Below are 19300 nucleotides of genomic sequence, written 5' to 3'. Positions count from 1 at the left end.
GTTTGTTGAATTGATACTACAGTGTTTAGCTGATTTCATTTTTCTAAATATATCTGTTGCTGATTTACTAATTGATTTATGTTCCCGGAATGGAACGTTGCTATTTTTGACATTTGACAATTGACAGACACATTCGTTTCGGAGTTCGATTGATTTGATTGTCGGATGAAATTTTATTTTTCTCCTATTTTTTGTGAAATTATGTGACTTCTTCGTAGAAATAACATGTCCTTTGCAACTATGAAAACTGTGAAGATGGATAGGCTTTAATAAGTTTAGTGAATTGAACCAGTTTCGAATATGTCTGTCCCCGAGGAACAAGACAACTTCATATTTCGTCCCCAACAACATTTAGACCCGAAATGGCTTAATCCTGACTTACAAGAAGCCCTTCACGACCCCGAAGCTGTTTGTACTCTATTCAATAGTTTACTGCAAGACAGGGAAATATATTTCGACGCCGGAAACGGGTTGGTAAATGGTGCTGGAATAACTGCTAAACTTGGTGACAGCGGAAAATATTATTGCGGACTAAGGGTGCGTATCTCTTCTTACTTACATTGAAAGGTATCTCTTGAACATATTTTCTATTTTTCTACATTTGCTGCACTTCTTTAATCTTTTTTAGATTCTGAACTGTACTTGTTGTGATGGTCTTTGCGGTCCTCATTCGGGATGTGCATGCGCACCCTGTACAGCACTTTCGGCTGAAGAAGAGCTTCGGACCTCTATTCAGTCTAAAATTGTTGCACCACCACCCTCTGTCCAGGTTATTGATGATATCAAATGGAAGCTAGATCCAGGTGAATTCAAAAATCAGTACAGCTTGTACCTCATTTTTTTAGTGGACAGGTTTTATCTACTTTGTGGTATTTTTGTGTGATTGATTTAAAACATTGCTTGGTAAATTGCTTCAATATTGTTGGTATTTTTTTAGATTTGATATTTAATCATAATTTTCAGCTGAAATCTATCTGTTGTTTTATAAATGTAAACAAGGTATAAATATACTGCAGTGGCCAATATTTGTTCCATTCATATTTTAAATGTGATGTGTAGGTCCGGAATGTCTCAAAAATCTTATGGAAGCACTTGTTTGGGAGCAGAGAGTGAGGGCAATAAATACAGCAGCCAGCTGTCCGTTTATATCACAAATCCGCAGATTAATTGTGCTCTGTCATAGACATCTTGTTGCAGTGATAAGGTACCTAATTATTAAATAACATATTAAGCCTTCCATATGAGGCTATAACTCTTTTGTCTAATTAATACAGAATATTACATTGGGGATACTAGCACAGCTTGAATGTTCTAAAATATGAATAGTTGTTGCAAGTTGTTTTTGAACTGCTAATTTATTTTTACGTACTAAAAATATATTTTTAAAGACTTAAGAATTATAAATATAACTACAGACAAAATGTCTACTGCTGAGTTTGTAAAACAATGCTATGTCACCATAGAATTTATATACATACATTTTATGTCACATGATAGTAAACTGTCATAAGATTGTGAATAAAAACACATTGCTTTCAATTTAACCCATGGCCACTAATCTTCTAATCGGTTGTATTCCTTCTAGTTAGTATGTTATGACTTACAATCCCTTGGCAGATAAAAACAATATTCTCATTTCAAATAATCTATAAGTTTTTGTTAAAATCCCAAGGGATCAAAACAACCACAAAGAGGCTAAAAAAACCAAAGTTGAGAAGAAACCAGTGCATGGTGTTAACAATAGAAATTTAAACAATGTTGTCACCACACTAAACAAACCAATGGAATTAGGCTCTGAAATGCAAGAAGAGGCTGAGGAACCAAGTGATGAGACTGAAAGGTAATTTTTATTTAGATTACTATTCCCACCAACCAAAACTTTTAAAGCAATTGATGCTCATGTGCATCAATTGCTTTAAAAGTTTTGGGTTTATTTATCACTGTCACTAAATGCCAGTTTGTTATTACTTATTGAATTATTAACATTGAAAAGAAGTATATGTTATTTTGCAGAATCCATTATAATATACAGAGAATTCAATAACCTTAGTCCGGTTGAATTATAGAAAATTAAACTTGAATGTTCATTGTATTAAATCAGATTTCAATTTCAAATTAAAATTATATAATTATCTTTGCATATAATGTGACAATGGAACCGTACAAAAAAAATTATACCTCATTTCTTCTTACTTGTGTTAAAATGATATCAATATTTTCATAACTTTTTAGTCATAAATATGTTATACTTATAAATGCCTAGGCCAAGTTTCATCCACCGGAAGATTGGTTCTATTGTTTAAAAAATAACAATTACACAGATAAAAACACTTAAGCATTTATTTAAATTTAAATATCATTGCAATGTAAATCTCAAAATGCAATATACAACTTAAATTAATGGATTTTTATGTGTTTTGTATTTTTAGTGCCTTTGCTCTAGCGCGCGTAGGCGCAAGAGCTGCGTTACGTCTCGCATTGTCTTTGGTGCGTCGCGCGTGGCGATGCGGTGAGGAAGCCGATGTTTGTTCTGCGTTACTTCGAGATGCATTAGATGCAGTCAGAGGATTGCCAGAAGCTGCATTATACGCTGGCAGTGGGCAACTTAATTCTATCGCCCAACAAGCGCCGCGTTCGCAAAAGATCTGGGCAGAGGTTGTTGATAGTGCAGCAAAATTCTTGCATCAAGTGGTTGCTGGGTAAATTTGCTTTTATTTATTTATGTTCAAATAAAAATGCTATAATTGTTTACAGTAGTCTTTCAGTTAGTATTTTAAGAAGTTAAGTTATAGAATATATAAGGTTGATGTACAAAAGCTTTCTAAACATTTATAGCCTAAATTATTTGCATACTATTAAATTAGTTTAATGTTTTGGATATTCTACCCTATTCTAAAATACTATTGATTTTCATGATGGCATTTAAATATCCTTTACTCTATTTCCTTTTAGCTTTATGTCACCTTTATATTTGTTATATTATCTTTGTGACACTATTTACTTTGCTAAATAATTTATTGTATGATAATTGTTAAGCATGATTATTAACCGGCCAGTAGACAAAGATTCACTTTCAAATTTCAAATATGAGTAACTGAAAAGTCCTTGAGAATTATTTACCCTAATTTTACAGTGAAGTAGGTTGCAACGTTCCTCAAGGTGATTGGCGGATCTCGCTTTGCGTGTGGGTCGAGTTGTGCGCACGTCGCGCCGAATTACCCGCACTATTAAAAGCTGCAGATGTGCTAGTCACGTTACCGCCCAAGCAGAAACGACAACCAGATAACAGGTAAAATTATGTACTAAATGTTCAAGTGGACTGCGTTAGGGGCCACACCGGTCACAAGAAGCGCGTTGGAGCAAGTCTTGTGATTGGTAGCACGCAAGTCGTAAAATTGCACGCCGCTAAGTACGCAGACAGACCCTGGGGTTTGGCCTTCCATTTACGTGTAGTTTGATTTCTTGAAATTGAAAAATTTTTTTTTTGACTAGAACTTGTGCTAAGTATTTTAAGATAGGTACTGTTTTATAAAGTACTTCAGGTTAATTATTTTTAGTGAATGATAATGCATTATATTATATTATTTTCATCTTTAACTATGCAAATCGTGTTGTCCTAAAACAAATGTATGTTTACAGAATAGTGTTAGAAGAATGCACAGCACCATTAGGCCCATTCCTAAGACGCATGGCTAAAGTGGCAGCTCCCAATCCAATTGTTAACTCTGAACCAAATAGCGAGTGTAATAATTCTACAGAGTTATATCTCAAGTAAGAAAAACATTACACTCTTTTCAGTTCAAATTAATGCTACATTTTAATTTAAGTAATCAAATATTTTATTGATTGGCTACAACCGGTTAATAACTACTACAAATAAATAAGCCACAATTATTTATACCTATGTAATAACCAACATACTTACTATAGTTGTGTTTATTAAAATATAATCATGGCAATTCAAGTGAATTTTCTAACATGTTAAAGAAATAAAAAACAAATATTAAATTGTTTTTCATAAACATCAGTATTCAGAGATTTCCGAGACTGTATAGCTAAATATTCTTAAGATATCAACACTGGTCGGTCTGGACTATATATATATTTTTTTGCTTGTCTTTAGGGAACTAGTTATACCAAGTGGTGATGGTCTGATGAGTGTGAGGAAGGCTGGTATTGCTTTGCTATGTCATTTAGATCGACTTGGAGCTCCATTGTTACCACCTTTGCAAGGTTTTGTCACTGTAAGTATTCAACAATGCATTTTTTAACATTCGAGCAGGATTTGTCAATTACATCTCAGTTTAGCAGACAGCTTTTGCGGCGAGAACTACATGACATTTATTATAGAAATTAATGAAATGCATTTTTTATTATGTGAAGATCAAATCGCAGTTTTAAACTGTCTTCCTAATATTTCACTGCGCCGCGGATTCAATTTTGGTACTTTAGACCTTCGCTTTTTTACTCATAGAAATAAATTAATATTTTTTAATTTCACAGTGTACTGAGTCGGCACAAGAAGTAGTTATAATAGGTTCCGGTTTAGTTCAATTAGGAAGTTTAAGAATACAACAAATCGCGTGTGCTGAGAAATTGGCTTTACTTTTGACTCATGATGGCGCTGTGTACACTTTGCCTTACGATACGATGACTCCACTTCTGGTACCGGGTGAGAAACTAAAATTTTAGTACACTTCATTATGCGTAAAAATAAATTATGCAGCATACACTATATGACGCCCTACGTTGGTCGTCTGGTTGTCATCCGTTCTCAAAGTAGTATCACGTTGAGAACGGATGACAACCAGACGAACTTTCCAGTGCCGATCAACTTCTGTACATTTTTATACTCTCTATTTATTTCTAATATCATCATAATCATCATCATCATCATCATCATCATCATCATATTACTGCTGGACATGGGTCTTTTGTAGGGAGTCCACGGTCCTGGGTCGCTCGCCTCCAGCTGCTCTCAGCGACTCACTTAATGTAGTCTGTCCACCTCTGTGGGGGCCGACCTACGTTGCGTTTACCGGTGCGGGGTCGCCATTCCAGCCCCTTAAGACCCCAACGTCCATTGGTTGTTGAGCTATGTGCATCCAACTCGGATGGGCAGCGTTCGGGAAACTTGGTGACATCGTCTCGTGAAATCCCTCAGTGCCTGAAGACTAAAGTCTTCGATTAGTGCGTGTTGCCAGTGATTACTTGCGGATCTGGAACGTGGTCGCTTACGATTATGATTTACGCTGTCAGACCATCCATGAAAGCGATAGTCTAATATTACGCTTATCAAGGAAAACTTCGACATAAATTTGTATATTTCAGGACTAGAAAGTAAAACAATAACTCAAATGGCATGCCATCCAAACGGGCGGCACTACCTTTGTCAGTCATCGTGTGGTGGCGTCTGGTCATGGGGCGCGGGTGAAGACGGGCGACTGGGTCACGGTGATACTGCTGCGAGAGATGCACCTCAACCTTTACACCATCTGGCTCACCATGAGGTCGTAAGAGTTGCAGCCGGGATCGCTTGCAGGTAACGTACAATTTATTCTATTAGGTCTGAATAAAATTGCTCCTTCGATTGGCGATAATATTCTTGGTATGTGTACGGCAAACGGAAAGAATCCGTCGTAATCCTTGCTATTAGCTACTGGACTAATCTTGAAGTTTCTATATCGCATATGAATCCTCCTTGAAATAAATTAATTTTTATTTCATTGACGGCAATATATTCATTTTATACAATACTTAGGACCAAAAGCTTAAAAACTTGGAATCTGTTAAAACATCGAACATTTCGGCTTTAAAATGTTTACTAGAGCTACGAAAGTAGTAGTTTCGTTTGTAATTCGATAAGTTGTTCGATAAGCCATGTTGGCTTGGCTGAAAATCTATGCTGTGTTCTTCAACTTATTTAAAATGCATACATTATAGAATAAACACAATTTTTTCTATGCAGTGCTGTTATAACATCTCGTGGGGCATTATACACTTGGGGCCGTGGTACACAAGGAAGGCTTGGTCACGGAACAATTGAAACCTGTCTTACTCCGCAACCCGTCTCCTTTAACGCACACAACATCGAAAGGATAATTGATATCGCTCTTGGTAAGTCAAAATGAGTTGATTATAAAAAAAAAATTAACATCTTAATTTTGCCATTATTTTTCTTGTTTTGAATAAAGAGACAATTTTATCTTGAATGGTTTCCATGAATTTTATTTTCTGTCATTCGAAATAATACTGGAAAACTTTTATAAAAACTGTTTTTAAGAGTACACTCTTAAACACAATTTGCAACGGGTCTCATTTGTTGCGGGTGTGAACCCAAAAAACGGATGGCCAGGGCTAATTTAGGAACCTCTTCACTATTGGCAATTGTTCGGGTAACGGTGATGCCAACAACGAATGCCCGACGTCGCACTGTGCCCAATTGCTAACCGTCCAAAAATAACACTTTATTTTATGGCACCTTCATCAGTCAACTTTTACTGAATCTACCGTTTAGATTCAGATGTATACTACAGAAGGATTATTTTTCTATAGGTTGGGGTGAAGGTCAAACTCTTTGTTGCACTTGGGAAGGCGCAGTACAAGTGTTTGGAGATAGCGAAGCGGGTACTCCGAGAGCTCTCACATCATTATCTACTCTACGCGTTACTCGAGTCTATACCGGAGAAAATTGGCACGCCGCGCTTACTGATGGGTATAGTAGAATTTTGTGAAGTGAAAATTTAATGGGTTCCATTTTAAATATAGTCTTCGAAATTATTATTCCGTTTATGTACTATTACAGGGGACAAGTCTACACTTGGGGTAAAGGAGATGGATACAGATTAGGTCATGGAAATTTAGAATCTACTAAAATACCCAAATTAGTTGAAGCTCTTCAAGGTATGATGTCGCGAGTTAATTAAGTCGGCTGTTAAGATAAGATCATAATACTTTTCGTGGCTAAACGTGTTGAATAATTGCAGGTATAAAAATAGTAGACATGTCACTCGGTATGTCACACGGAATTGCGTTGTCATCTGAAAGCGTACTGTACGCATGGGGCACGCACGAACGTGCGCAAATCTCTAACACCGTACCGCAACCCTTGCAAGCGTTTAATTCTTCATTTAAAGCAAATGGTAATAATTTATGCATTCAATATAGGTGTAATGTTTTATGATTTTGTACATTTTTTTATATGTAAAAGCAGTATTCTTTTAAAAAGGCATCTTTTAGGCAAGCGCTTCCCGTTTTAAGCCAAGATTATGGTAAGTGCGTGCCTAGAGGTAATGGATGTACTTTTATGGGATAACCAGATTCGAATGCTTATAATTTTTTTTATTTGATAATGAGAAAATGGGATTCGGATGAGATAGTACTTGATATCCATGTTTTCATTGCGCATCAGTTTTCTGACATTGCCTCATTCCTTTACCGTCAGAAAGGTTTTAACAAATTTTTCTTGTGTCGATTTCAATCGGTATAGCTACTCGAAACTGTATTTTCTGTACTTATGATTATGTTTTTAGGTGTTTCCACTGGACCTTTACAAATAATTGCGTGGAGTGAAGAAAATCCTAGGGATCTCCCTTCTTCAATGCCTTTTGTTATTGACTTGTCGGAAAACACGTTTAGGTGAGTATAGAGATTAAAATTGACTCAACTTTGGGTAAATTCTTAATCATTAATATCGATAGAATGAGGTTTGTATATAACATTTGCCATGGAATGTTTTAGGTTCCTCGAGCGGCTTCTAAGAATAGTGGTAGAACAAAGTACAACAGCGAATATTAAGGAAAATGAATGTCTAGCAATCTCATGTTTGAATCTCCTTAGGTTACAAGTAAGTCAGACACGTTTCACCTAATTTTAATGGACAGATCAGCGCTGTAGCAGTGATCACTAAACCACTCTTACAGCATAACGCTGCGGCGAAACTCTGTTTGGGAGAAACAACCACACAGATATGTTAACGTTACATAGTATTATGTCACTGCCAACATAGAATTATATTTGTTACCTAATTTTATAAGATCTTTTCTTTTTTTTTTGTTTGTGTTCTCAATGATATGATTTGGGTAGCGTATACCAAACATAATGAATAATAAGTTTCATATGCTATAACTTATATATATCATAGACTTACATAGACCACAATATAACGTTTACATGTTGACATGTTGTGCCCATGCATTCTTTCCGCTAAAAATATAATTTGAATGTTGTCTTCATATACAATATAATCGTCATTTCTAGGTTCACGCCTGGCAATGCGCTCGGGGCAATGAAATAGACGAAACAGATTCGGAAAGTAGACCCTGGTGCGCCGGTGTGCATACTGCGTTAGTGGCGCTAGTTGAAGGAAGAGCTGGAGTAGCGGCCGCGGCGGCTGCTAGGAAGGCTTTGGCTGCGGCCTGGCCTATTCTGTTACCTACTCCTCAAATACGAGCTCAGCATCTAATAGCTTTGTTGCCTCAGGGTAAGATATTACCGAATGCCCTTGTTGAATGGTAAAAAATTCGCGGAAAAAATTTCCAACAGTTTCGGAATCTTGACCTTCAATACCTTAATAATAAGATTGTGTTTATTTTATCAATCGATTTTCTGAGGTTTTGTAGGTTTACAAAATTCGCTAATTCAGTGGTGCTCGCCGCTCTTCGGCTAAATAACTCAAGATAACTACGATACAAGATACTAATGAATGTGTTAAAATTATCAGCTTACTTAATCAATATATCAAAGTTTTGGCGATATGAGTTTAAACAAACATTATGAATAATAATAATTGCTTCAACGGTGAAGAAAAACATTGTGAGGAAACCTGCATGCCTGAGAGTTCAACATAATGTTCTCAAAGGTGTGGAATCCACCAATATGCACTGGGCCAGCGTTATTGACTACGGTCTTAACCCCTTCTCATTGTGGGAGGGGACCTTGTAGTGGGCCCTGTATTGGGCCGGTAATGTGTTGATTTTATAATGATGAGGAGTTTAAATATCGGAAAAAATTTGCTTTTTTTCTTGGTTTTTGTAAACACCGATAACTGTTGTAACTTTTCACTCCAGCTCAAAAGAAGAAATAAAAAACACTTAACTATGGGAGATTGTTTGTTTTTGGTTCAGTATTTACATGCACATGGTCAGTGGCGTGCACTGGGTTTCTTACCAGGAAAATTGCATAAAGGAGCAAAAATTCTCCTCCTATACGAGTTATGTATCAATATTAGGGAAGGCAGTGCTTTTGTGAATGTATACGGTGCACGCCACTGCACATGATATATGACATAAAGTATTGTATGATATAATTTTATTTTCAGGATCAGTCCCCGCTAGTACAGGAGCAAGATTTATGACAGAACTACTAGTTTGGTCTTTATTAGGCGGCGGAGGTTTGCGAGATGCTTTACGAAACGCACTTCAAGCTCATTCTACAGATGCGTACAATCATTTGCAGTTAGACGAGTAAGTTTTATAACCTCTAAGACTCTGAAGGAAGTTAAATAATGTATAGTATTTAAGTAATAAAAAAAAACGCACCATTTTTAGCGAATACGACCAAATCGACATAGTGACTGGACAAAGAGGACATTCAGCAACGACTATGTCTGATGAAAGCGAAGTTGTACCAGGTACTATAAAACTTAAACATTTTATTCATAAACTCATTGCGAATAAATATGGAGCAATGTTATTTAATTTGCAGCAAATTGTACAGAGGAATATCAAATCATGAATAACACAACAGTCGGCGAAAACGGCGCTTCGGTTCCGCTTATGCATTTGGTATGTAATGTCTTTTAAATTAATATATAAAAAATTATAGATAGCCTCGTGGTGGTTAGAAGAATTTCGGTATCCCTTTTGGGGGGCCGAGTTAGAACTCCGACCAGCACCTCAAACTTTTCGGAGTTATGTTTATTTAATTGGAGCAAATAAAATGTGACTTGCTATTATGGTGAAAGAAAACAATGTAAGGGAACCTCCAAACCTGAGAGTTATCTATAATGTTATCAAAGGTGGGTCTAAATCCTTCACATTCTGAAAAGAGTTAAGGCGCGGTTGTGCCTACAAAATAAGAAAAATTACAGTAAAACACGGGAATATCAGCTTTGTTTTCATTTCATCATTTCTGATTTGATTTTAAGCAAGAAGTGTTTTTATTGGTGTTTCTAACGAATTAGACTTGACGCTTTGTTCGTAGAGTATCAAAAATATTGAATCCAATAATAGTAAAGCATTTACTTTCGTTTAGGTTAAGCATTTGATACGCAACACGAGTTGTCAGACGCAAATGCTCATAACCCTCATAATGAACGGTGATACCAGTAAGACTGATGATCTCAAGGGGCATGACACTGTGAGTCCTAGCTGCGACCTTCTTATCAGATTTCAGAGGTAAAAATTTTTTTTTTTCCTTGGTTTCAGTACATCATTAACAGCTATCCTAATGTTCCTAACGTTTAGCTAGCTAAATTTGTAACTTGAAATAAATTGTAACTTGCATCCTGAAGATGGGCCTAGGATTATATTTATCCCGGAAAAGCTGCTGGTGAAAGTTACGCGCCAGTTTAGAAAAATAGCATTTACTTATTTTAGGGGATTAGAAATCTTGACCCTTGACCTAGACTTGTAAGTGTTTCGACATTCTACGATACGTTTGATATCTTCTGTCGTCCTATCGAGGATTACATTAGCGATACGTTTCTCAATGCTTAGTAACCAAAACAACTTGGGAATCCAAACTCCATCTGCCTTCTTCACTCGTTATTTCGAACACAAATACGGATAATTTGTTACTACTATTTACCAAACTTTTTTAATATGTAACAGGGCCTTGAATCCTCTAAGATATGCTAACTTTTAGGTATTTTTATGTATTGTAGGTTACTATTCAGTGAAGCGATGTGGTCTAGAGGTGGCCGCAGCACGCGTGGTGGAGTACAATCCCTGCTCACACAGTACACAACTCTGCTGTCAGAACACGTACATTCCACGCTAAGTTGCTTTTCGAGGGCTGTTCATAGAGCTGACAATGCGCAGTTGGTTGCACTTTGCGATCTGGTTAGCGCTGATATTGTTGGTAAGTACTCAGAATAACCATTTTAGATAAATTCAAATCAAATCAAATCAAAATACACTTTATTGTACGCCAAATGCAAAGAATTAGAACAAAAAAAAAACACAAAATAAAAAAAGAAAAGATACAATAGGCGGCCTTATCGCTTAAAAGCGATCTCTACCAGGCAACCTACCAAAGTTCATGAAGTTAATAAGAAAGTTAGGATATACACAAAATAATACTTAAATAATAAAAATAAATTACAAAAATTAATAAATAATAATAAATAAAATAAAATATATTTATGTATATATATATATATATAATATAATATTATATTGTATATGAAAATACAATAAATACCAATTCCCTTTATTTTAAAGCTAAACTTAACAGTTTCGAATAGTTAAGTTTTGAGCCTTAATTAATTAAATAATTCAAGTTATTAGTGCTATGTTAAAAGTTTTATTTATGGACCAAGCAAATGACCTACCTGTTGGTAAGGAAACCTATTGTCTATAAGCAGAACAACACTTCGCGGGGTAAGAGAGAGACACGTCCTACAAAGTGCCGCACTGTGTCATCAACCTGAGGCGTAAGTGCCAAGCCTCATGTGTCTGTAACTCCGGCAACCACCTTAAGACCAGAACGGTCTTAGGGTGTGGTTGCCGGAACTTGCGTGGGGTGATTGGACTACTGCTTGCTGGATACACGTTAAATACGATAGGTGACTCGCACAAGGAGAACGTCAGATGTTTTAATGGCATTCCTCGAAAGGAATTTTTGTATTACACTAGATAAGTGAAAGTCTAGATCTCCTCTTTTTAATCCATTTGTGAGACATTCAGCTACTTTGAATTGCATTGATAACTTATAAGATTTTTTAGGTCGTGTAATGAGTGAACTAGCAGTATGGGTGTGTGCATGTTCGGCACGCTCGGCCATTTCTCTTTCCGAGTGCACGGACTCTCTTGTGAATATTGTGCGTGCTTGTGACGAAGCGGCACGAACCTTACCTTCTGCCCCGAAGCTGGATGCTGATCTACTAGGATGGCCAGGCCTCATGTCGAAGCGGCACCAGTTAAACCGCAGTGTTATACGCAAGTAAGTAAATTCCTTGTCATCGTCGTATTGTTCCATGTAAGCTTAGCTAATTTTCTCTCGTGGATATAAATTGGAAAACGTCAAACGTAAATAGGCAGCGTGAACGTAGAAAAATCAGAGGCCGAACTATTCATATATTCAACAACAGCCATGTTTCAGAGAGAACCACAAGCGGCGATACCCTTGTGGTTTCAGCATCCCTTTTTGAGGATACAGAGTTTAATCCCTAGCATGCAACTCGTACCTTTTGGGTGCTATGTGCGTTTAAGCGATAAATTATTACTTGATTCAACGATGAAGGAAACCTGCATGCCTCAATAATGTTCTCAAACCTGTACTCTATGGCCAAAACCTTTTTGGGAAGAGACCTTTGTCTTGTAGTGGTAATGAGTTGACGATGATGATGGCAGACAAAAATTGAGTACGACAAAAATCAACTCCACGGCGTGAAATGTAATATTGATTTTACCTTCTAACAGGTGCGACCTCCAAAATCATACCAAAGAAGGAGGATCATGGATACTAATCGCTGGCCACGTATTCGACGTCGAAAATTTTGAATGTGAAAACGCGAGTACTGTGGAGTTAGTACGAAAAATGCGCGGATGCGAAGCCACCGCTGCCTTGAGTGTAGAACCTCATGCCGCTTTTCTTTCAAGGATTACCGAGAAATGTGTCGGAATTTATGCTAGTCAGATATACAGTCATAAGTGTCAGGTGAGTGATACTAAGTTAATTTGTACAGGAGGCACCATCTTAGCGATCTATTAAAAAAAAATGGCATACAGCTAACTTGCATCCTAGAGGCGTAAGATACTGTTTATCTCTGAAGTAGAATAGGACCGCCACCATGGAATTTATAAAAAAATTTGTTAGCGGCTTAATCACAAAATCGATCCTTACAAAACTTTACATTGGGATAACTTGCATCTTGGAGACAGACTGGATACTTTTAATTCTGCAAAAGTAAACGATTCCCACGGGTTATTATAAAAAAATAAAGGCGATGGGTTCGGGAAAAACTGTTAGTACGAAATAAATTGGAATGAATTATTTGCGGTAAATAAAATTAGCATTATTATAGTAAAAGTATTATTCGAAAAAAATACAATTTTAAAGTCTTATTTTTCTCTTATAGGAAAGTACATCGAGTCTCCGAACACACCATATCCTATCATCTTGCGCATTTAACCTAGCGTTGGGTCTGTCACAATGCGGCCTACGGTTAGCGCGTTCCTTGCCAATTCAACAAGCTGAACGTGAGACCGCGACCTATGCAGCTGCCGTTTTTCTACGAGGTGGTCTTCAGGTATATGGGAGGCAATAAGATATTTATTCAACATCCCGAACTGTAATCCATTTTTATTTTGTATCAAATAATTGAATTTTTAAGATTTATTACTGCGAGACTGTTTGTTCGGGCAATCACTCAACATAAACCTCGATATGTCTAACTCTGAGACTTTTTGCTTTTTAGATGTGACTTGGTTGTTTATGTTGTCAGATATTTTTTAGGCCACATCATAGAAATTAAAGCCCTATTCTTCTTGTTCTTATCGAGCAAAATGTTGGATTGTGCCATGTTCTCTAGGCGCTGTTTAGAATCTATTAAGTACTTTTTCTTTTATAGACATCTCAACCAGCAAATCCCTTCGAAGAGGAAAAGGCAGAAGCTCGAAGCGGTTCTTCCACAGGCGGCAATAGTCCAGCGAGCGATACTCCACACATGTCTCACACATCACATACATCCAATGTACTGTATCCGCCACAGACGCGTATTACCCGAGTGCCGAAAGTTAATGTCACAGTATCGTCCATGCGAGCGGATACGTTACTATTCGCGTTGGCTGAACCCAAATTACACGTACGTATTTAACAGCAGCAGCAGTGTTTTAACAAAATACCCTGGTCACCATTTTAGTCACAGGAAATTCATAAAATGACCTTGAGCCAGAATTAAATTCACGCTAAGCCAACGGTACAAATAAAATTTTTTTTACAGGATCCTTTAGCCTTACATTTGTGGTGGGCTTGTGAACGTCGTGAAGGTTGTGCTCCTCATTTTCCTCCTGAGCATCCTCTTGAAGAACTAAGGCGCGCTTTATTGGCTGTTCTGTTATACCACTCCGGCCTAAGAGAGCATGCTTTAGCAACTGCTACTGCAGGTAAAATACTAAACATTATTCTTACACTTTACTACACACCTTTTTTTTTGTTAGTTATTGAATTGTTTATGACAAATTATTAATTGTAGAAATGGAAAAAGGCGAAGTGAAGCTCTCTCCAGCTATGTCTGAAATCGTTAAAGCTGTACAACAGAGTAAATGGACACTGATGCGAACAAGGCAACAATTATCGAGAGGATATAAAGAAGTAAGTCATTAATTCAAATATGTGTACATATTTTATGAAAATGATATTTATAATTTAAACAAATGTTAGGTATGTGCGGCGCCCTTAGAAAGAGCTCGGTTCCTCTTACACGAAGTACGCGCAGCTATTTCGCCAGCTGTATCAGCGTTACACTCAAGACCGCCTTCTCGTCGTCCGCCCACGGCAAAAAAAATATTCCAAAGAGTTATGAGAATGGCCAAATCTCCCACTTTTAATAAATGGTAAGTTGTGCTAAATGTACTTCTTTATTCTTCTATAGTTTATTTTAAAAACACAATTTGTTTATGTATACTGTTTTTTTTTTTTTTTAGTTTTGAAACAACAAAAGACCTTAGAAATAGACAAAATAGTCTCAGCAAAAGTATGCTCAAAGCAACAGGTAGCTTACTGCAAGGGGACGCATTGCTAATAAAATCTGCTCTAGGGAATCAAAGTAGACCAGAGGAAATCCAAACAATTATTGTAGAACCGCCAAAAGGTCACGTTAATTTAGAGGGAAACAGCGACGCTATTTTAAAAACCCCTTGTCATTTACAAGCTAAAATTAAATTAAAATCGAAAGAAAAGCCACTCGAAAAGGATTTGAAAAATGCTTCTAATTACGATGACATGCGACATGATGTTCGAACTGATCTCAAGCTGACTGAAAAAGGAATCGACCTTAAACTGACTGAAAAGGAAGAGGCATTCGATAAGGATGATGACAAAACCCCTACAAATGAAATGTCGTTGAGTTCAATTAATGAAATGACTGATAACTCTGTTCTTAAGGAATCTTTGGAAAGCGAAAAACAAGTTATACTTTTAGCTGAAGATTTGAAAAATGAACTTATTGTCGCTGACGAAGAAAAAGATGATGATAATTCGGAACGAAATAAGTTTGTTAATGCATGGGTTGCAAGACTCGCCTGCGAAGAGAAGGGTATTTATCAGGTTTTTTCGGACTGTTTTGCCTATGCTCTTTCTTCACTGAGAGCAAGCACACTTTATCCTGCAGTGAGCTAGTTTTATCTTTACATACGTAATTTTGGTTTTAGATTTATATTGGATGTTAGAAGAAGTGACGCCTGAACAACAAAACTTGACCGCAGCAATTATTGATTTCGTTATGACAGAAGAACCTTGCGACATCGATATCCTTAAACGAGCATTATACTGTCAGGTATGTACACATTTTTATTTATTTAGATTTATAAAATTAACTTAGGATAAAACATCCTAATGCTATAAGAATATTTCAGATTCAAAGAGCAGATATAAGACGAATTGGTTACTCTGTAATAAACAATATTCTACATTCCTCTCAAACGATGTCTGAAAGTATCAAATACGCAGCACTTTCTGGTCTATTAGGAGCCTCAATGGCAGACTCAGTCCCAAACACCCACCTCAAACCTTCGATACCACTAACGAAACCTTTGGAAAGCATCGAATCTGTGATACCTTATTCAAAATATATGGTACTATTGGAACGGTCAAAGCTCATGGATTTTATTCTGATCGAATTGAAGGCAAGAGTTCTTGAAGGAGAACACACTCAACCTTTACCTCTCAAAATGAGTGCAAATTATGGCGCACATGCATTATTAAACCGACCGTCAAGGGCAAGGTATGTTTTGAAATAAAATAATCGTAAAAATTAGCAAAGCTTTTTCAATTAAATTTTTGATTTGTTTAAGGTTCCTAATAACACTTCTGTCGTTGCTCATCGAGGGTTGTCAAGGTCCAGAACTGGAGCAACTAATAAACGGCGGGGCATTGAGCTCTTGTTTGACCTTACTAAAACAAATTGGAGGAGATACATCTCAACATTCATCTCTCACATATAATGGGATGAAGTCCAAAAGTAAGCACAGTGGTTTTTTTCAAGCTGTTGGTCAAATTTATGATTTTTCAGTGCAGTTTTGCTTTAGTATTTCAGCTTAAATATTGATTCTGAAATATCTTTCAGCTGATTGCTTGGTTATCTACGAAGACGAACGCCTTGGTGCACGCGCAAGAGGTGCGTCTTTGTCAGGTCCAGAACTTGCTTCCCTTATGAAGATTGGCACGCGGGTTGTGCGAGGAAAAGATTGGAAATGGGGTGATCAGGTACACTTATCCAATTTCCTGATAATAACATATATTTTTTAATTCCTCATAGATATAAGTTATAAAAGTTTATATCTACTTGTTAAAACTGTTCGATTCAAATCTGCACGGTTTCGGAAGCTACATATATATTTGATTGAGGCAAAGGCCGTAAATTATATAAGTGGCTTTCGTGACTATCTTATTGATATACAATCGATATATTTCGATCGTTCGTTTAATTTTTGCATAGGATGGTGTGCCAGGCGGAGAAGGTCGAGTCATAGGCGAGCTGGGTGAGGATGGTTGGGTCCGTGTAGCTTGGGATGCAGGAGGTACCAACTCATATCGTATGGGCAAAGAGGGTAAATATGACCTCAAGCTAGCGCGCTCACCTTCACCGCCGCCTTCAGTAGATGAAACTGTACAAGGAAATGGTAAGACCTGTTATCTTCTGGAAAGCGTATTACACAAACGAATTGCTTAAAATCGTTGTTTGCATGATGCAATAAAAGAATACATTAGCAGTATATGACAACGGATGTACACCTTATGTTCTCCATTGGTATAAATTAAGTTTCCAATTTTGTAGAAAATAAGACATCTTAATTGCTTTTTAATTTTTTGTGAACAAGCTAATAGACAAATAAAATCATTCTTGTGCCAAGAAAGTCTTGAGCCCGAAAATTATTTTATCACTTGAAACTATTGTTTTTAGTTTAATATATGTATAGTGAACAACATTTTGCAGTGGAAAATAGCGTGGAATGGTGGCCAGTAAGTGAAGTTCGTTCAGCGTGCACCTGCGCTGTGCGTGCTCTGTGCGCCGGCGCAGGAACCACGCCAGCCCCTAGTCCGGCAGCTCGACGGAATGTTGCAGCTTTACAGAGGAGACTTTTGGCACTCTCGCATGCACACGTCTATCCACCACCAACTGCATTTGCATCACACACTCACACCGCATTGGCATTGTTACGAGGTATTTATATTATTTTAGCCATTTAAATAATTGTATTATCGTATACATTTATTTATTTACACATTACAATGAGCTTTAGAAACAAAACAGGGTGAACATGAACACAGATTAAAAATAGACCATATTACTAATAAGATATGCCTGGTTGGTCCTAAATGGATCCAAATCAATATAGTACACCAAACTGAGCTTGAATATGGAAGTTCACGGAACAAAACTGAACTAAATACCTTCTATGGCTAACTTATGTTAAATGTAACAACCAAAATAGTATTATTTTTTTTTCTAATTTTTTTTTTACTTAACTTATTTAGGATTTTGATTCTGGTTGCGGGAAATAATCAAAAGGAAACAATATTCGAAGATATTTGACGCATTGAAAATAAATATTTGATACTCGCCTGCAGTGTTAATAATAATAATAATGATTGAAATAAATGATTGTCATTATTTGCAAGAATGTTTGTACAATATCAAGATGTTAATAAACAATACAGTCAGTTTAGAGGTCAAAACATTCTACTAAATTAATAGTCTGAGAATTTGGTTCATGGATATGAAAAAAAAAACCTTAATTAAATGTCAAATTAGATCAAAATAAACACTACAAACACATTATATAATAAATGTAAAAATGACAATATATAAATAAACCAATCTAATGCAATGTTCCATAATTAATGTTACATGAATGTCAATGTCAGAAAATAAAAAATTGTTCTGTTTCAAGAATGTGTGCCAAGCTATGTATATATATTTATACTTAAAACTATATTTTGTTGGTAGGACATTAGTACCTTTAACTTTAGTTGAGCTGGTAATGAAGAATTGACAGCATATCACTTTTGTAACTAAATATTTTTTGTTACAGCAAGCGCACAAAGTCCTGAGATGAGGGTCTCCTTATGCACTGATTCATGGTTCGAGCTTTGCTACAGCATAATATCGTCGACAGACAAACCTATTTCCCAGGATCTCATATATTTGCAGGTTAAATCTTTATGCAAATAATTGTTCTTTACATTTTATCTCTTAAATGTCTTGAGATACTAAAATACGTGCATTATTTTAACAGATTCAGTCTCTATGGCTTTTACGTCGTGTATTAGCAGAGCATACGGGCACACTAGAATGGCGAAGAACTGTAACAGCGCAACTTATAGCTTTGACGGGAAGGCTTTGGCTTGAAACTCACGTAGCTGATCCGGCTTTGAGAGTGCACCCATATTCACCAATCGCTCTTACTTCAATAAACCTAGATGAAGAGGAAGTAGGTATGTATAGAATATGTCACATTAGTGAAAATTCCGGTCATAGTAGGATTACCAAAATTGTAAAAAAATTGGGTTTGAATACTTGTTCTAACCGACAATGTGAGAGGGAGCGCTTGGTATCATGGTGACTTTAGTTTTAAGTTTACGAATGTAGTTATTGCCATCATCTCACTACCAGATACACATTTTTTTATGTATATACGCGTCGAAAGTGCCACCTATGGGCATGCTACCTATATTTCAATAAAATGGGCCCATAGATTTAGAAATATTTGACTTTGTCTTTAAAGTGAACTTATTATGTTTTACTAAGACTAGTTCGTAATATCGTAAATTTTATATGTTGAATACTTGAATCAGTTCACTTAAGATTATTTTTGGGGTTAATGCTTTCGTACAGTCCGACGCAGCTGTCTGA

The 19300-nt window shown here is 36.5% G+C and overlaps 1 protein-coding gene across 5 annotated transcripts in view; it reads left to right on the top strand.

Moving 5' to 3' along the window:
* The first annotated feature begins 145 nt into the window (after positions 1-145).
* LOC120637734 (probable E3 ubiquitin-protein ligase HERC2) overlaps positions 146-19300 on the top strand; it is a 58063-nt gene continuing 38908 nt past the window's right edge. For 3 of the 5 annotated variants that reach the window (XM_039909709.1, XM_039909707.1, XM_039909708.1), the window contains exons 1-22: positions 8409-8482; positions 9320-9464; positions 9549-9631; positions 9706-9785; positions 10255-10397; positions 10886-11082; positions 11949-12165; positions 12645-12882; positions 13304-13474; positions 13796-14029; positions 14168-14330; positions 14420-14538; positions 14608-14780; positions 14871-15481; positions 15597-15721; positions 15801-16168; positions 16239-16405; positions 16511-16650; positions 16883-17066; positions 17381-17608; positions 18480-18598; positions 18684-18882. In XM_039909709.1, coding sequence (XP_039765643.1) covers positions 9352-9464; positions 9549-9631; positions 9706-9785; positions 10255-10397; positions 10886-11082; positions 11949-12165; positions 12645-12882; positions 13304-13474; positions 13796-14029; positions 14168-14330; positions 14420-14538; positions 14608-14780; positions 14871-15481; positions 15597-15721; positions 15801-16168; positions 16239-16405; positions 16511-16650; positions 16883-17066; positions 17381-17608; positions 18480-18598; positions 18684-18882 — 4072 coding nt within the window. In that variant the 5' untranslated portion in view covers positions 8409-8482; positions 9320-9351. Of the gene's footprint in view, positions 538-628; positions 804-1059; positions 1205-1672; positions 1841-2429; positions 2700-3133; positions 3290-3639; positions 3772-4123; positions 4245-4503; positions 4673-5331; positions 5543-5968; positions 6118-6555; positions 6716-6805; positions 6904-6986; positions 7143-7532; positions 7639-7740; positions 7847-8259; positions 8483-9319; positions 9465-9548; positions 9632-9705; positions 9786-10254; positions 10398-10885; positions 11083-11948; positions 12166-12644; positions 12883-13303; positions 13475-13795; positions 14030-14167; positions 14331-14419; positions 14539-14607; positions 14781-14870; positions 15482-15596; positions 15722-15800; positions 16169-16238; positions 16406-16510; positions 16651-16882; positions 17067-17380; positions 17609-18479; positions 18599-18683; positions 18883-19300 lie in introns of those variants that run through there. The other 2 variants (XM_039909711.1, XM_039909710.1) reach the window with 2 other exon arrangements.

This window comes from Pararge aegeria, chromosome 4 (genome assembly GCF_905163445.1).
Source record: "Pararge aegeria chromosome 4, ilParAegt1.1, whole genome shotgun sequence".
NCBI classification, from domain to species: domain Eukaryota; kingdom Metazoa; phylum Arthropoda; class Insecta; order Lepidoptera; family Nymphalidae; genus Pararge; species Pararge aegeria.
Note: the sequence above shows the minus strand (reverse complement) of the source record. Positions and strands in the feature narration are given on the sequence as shown.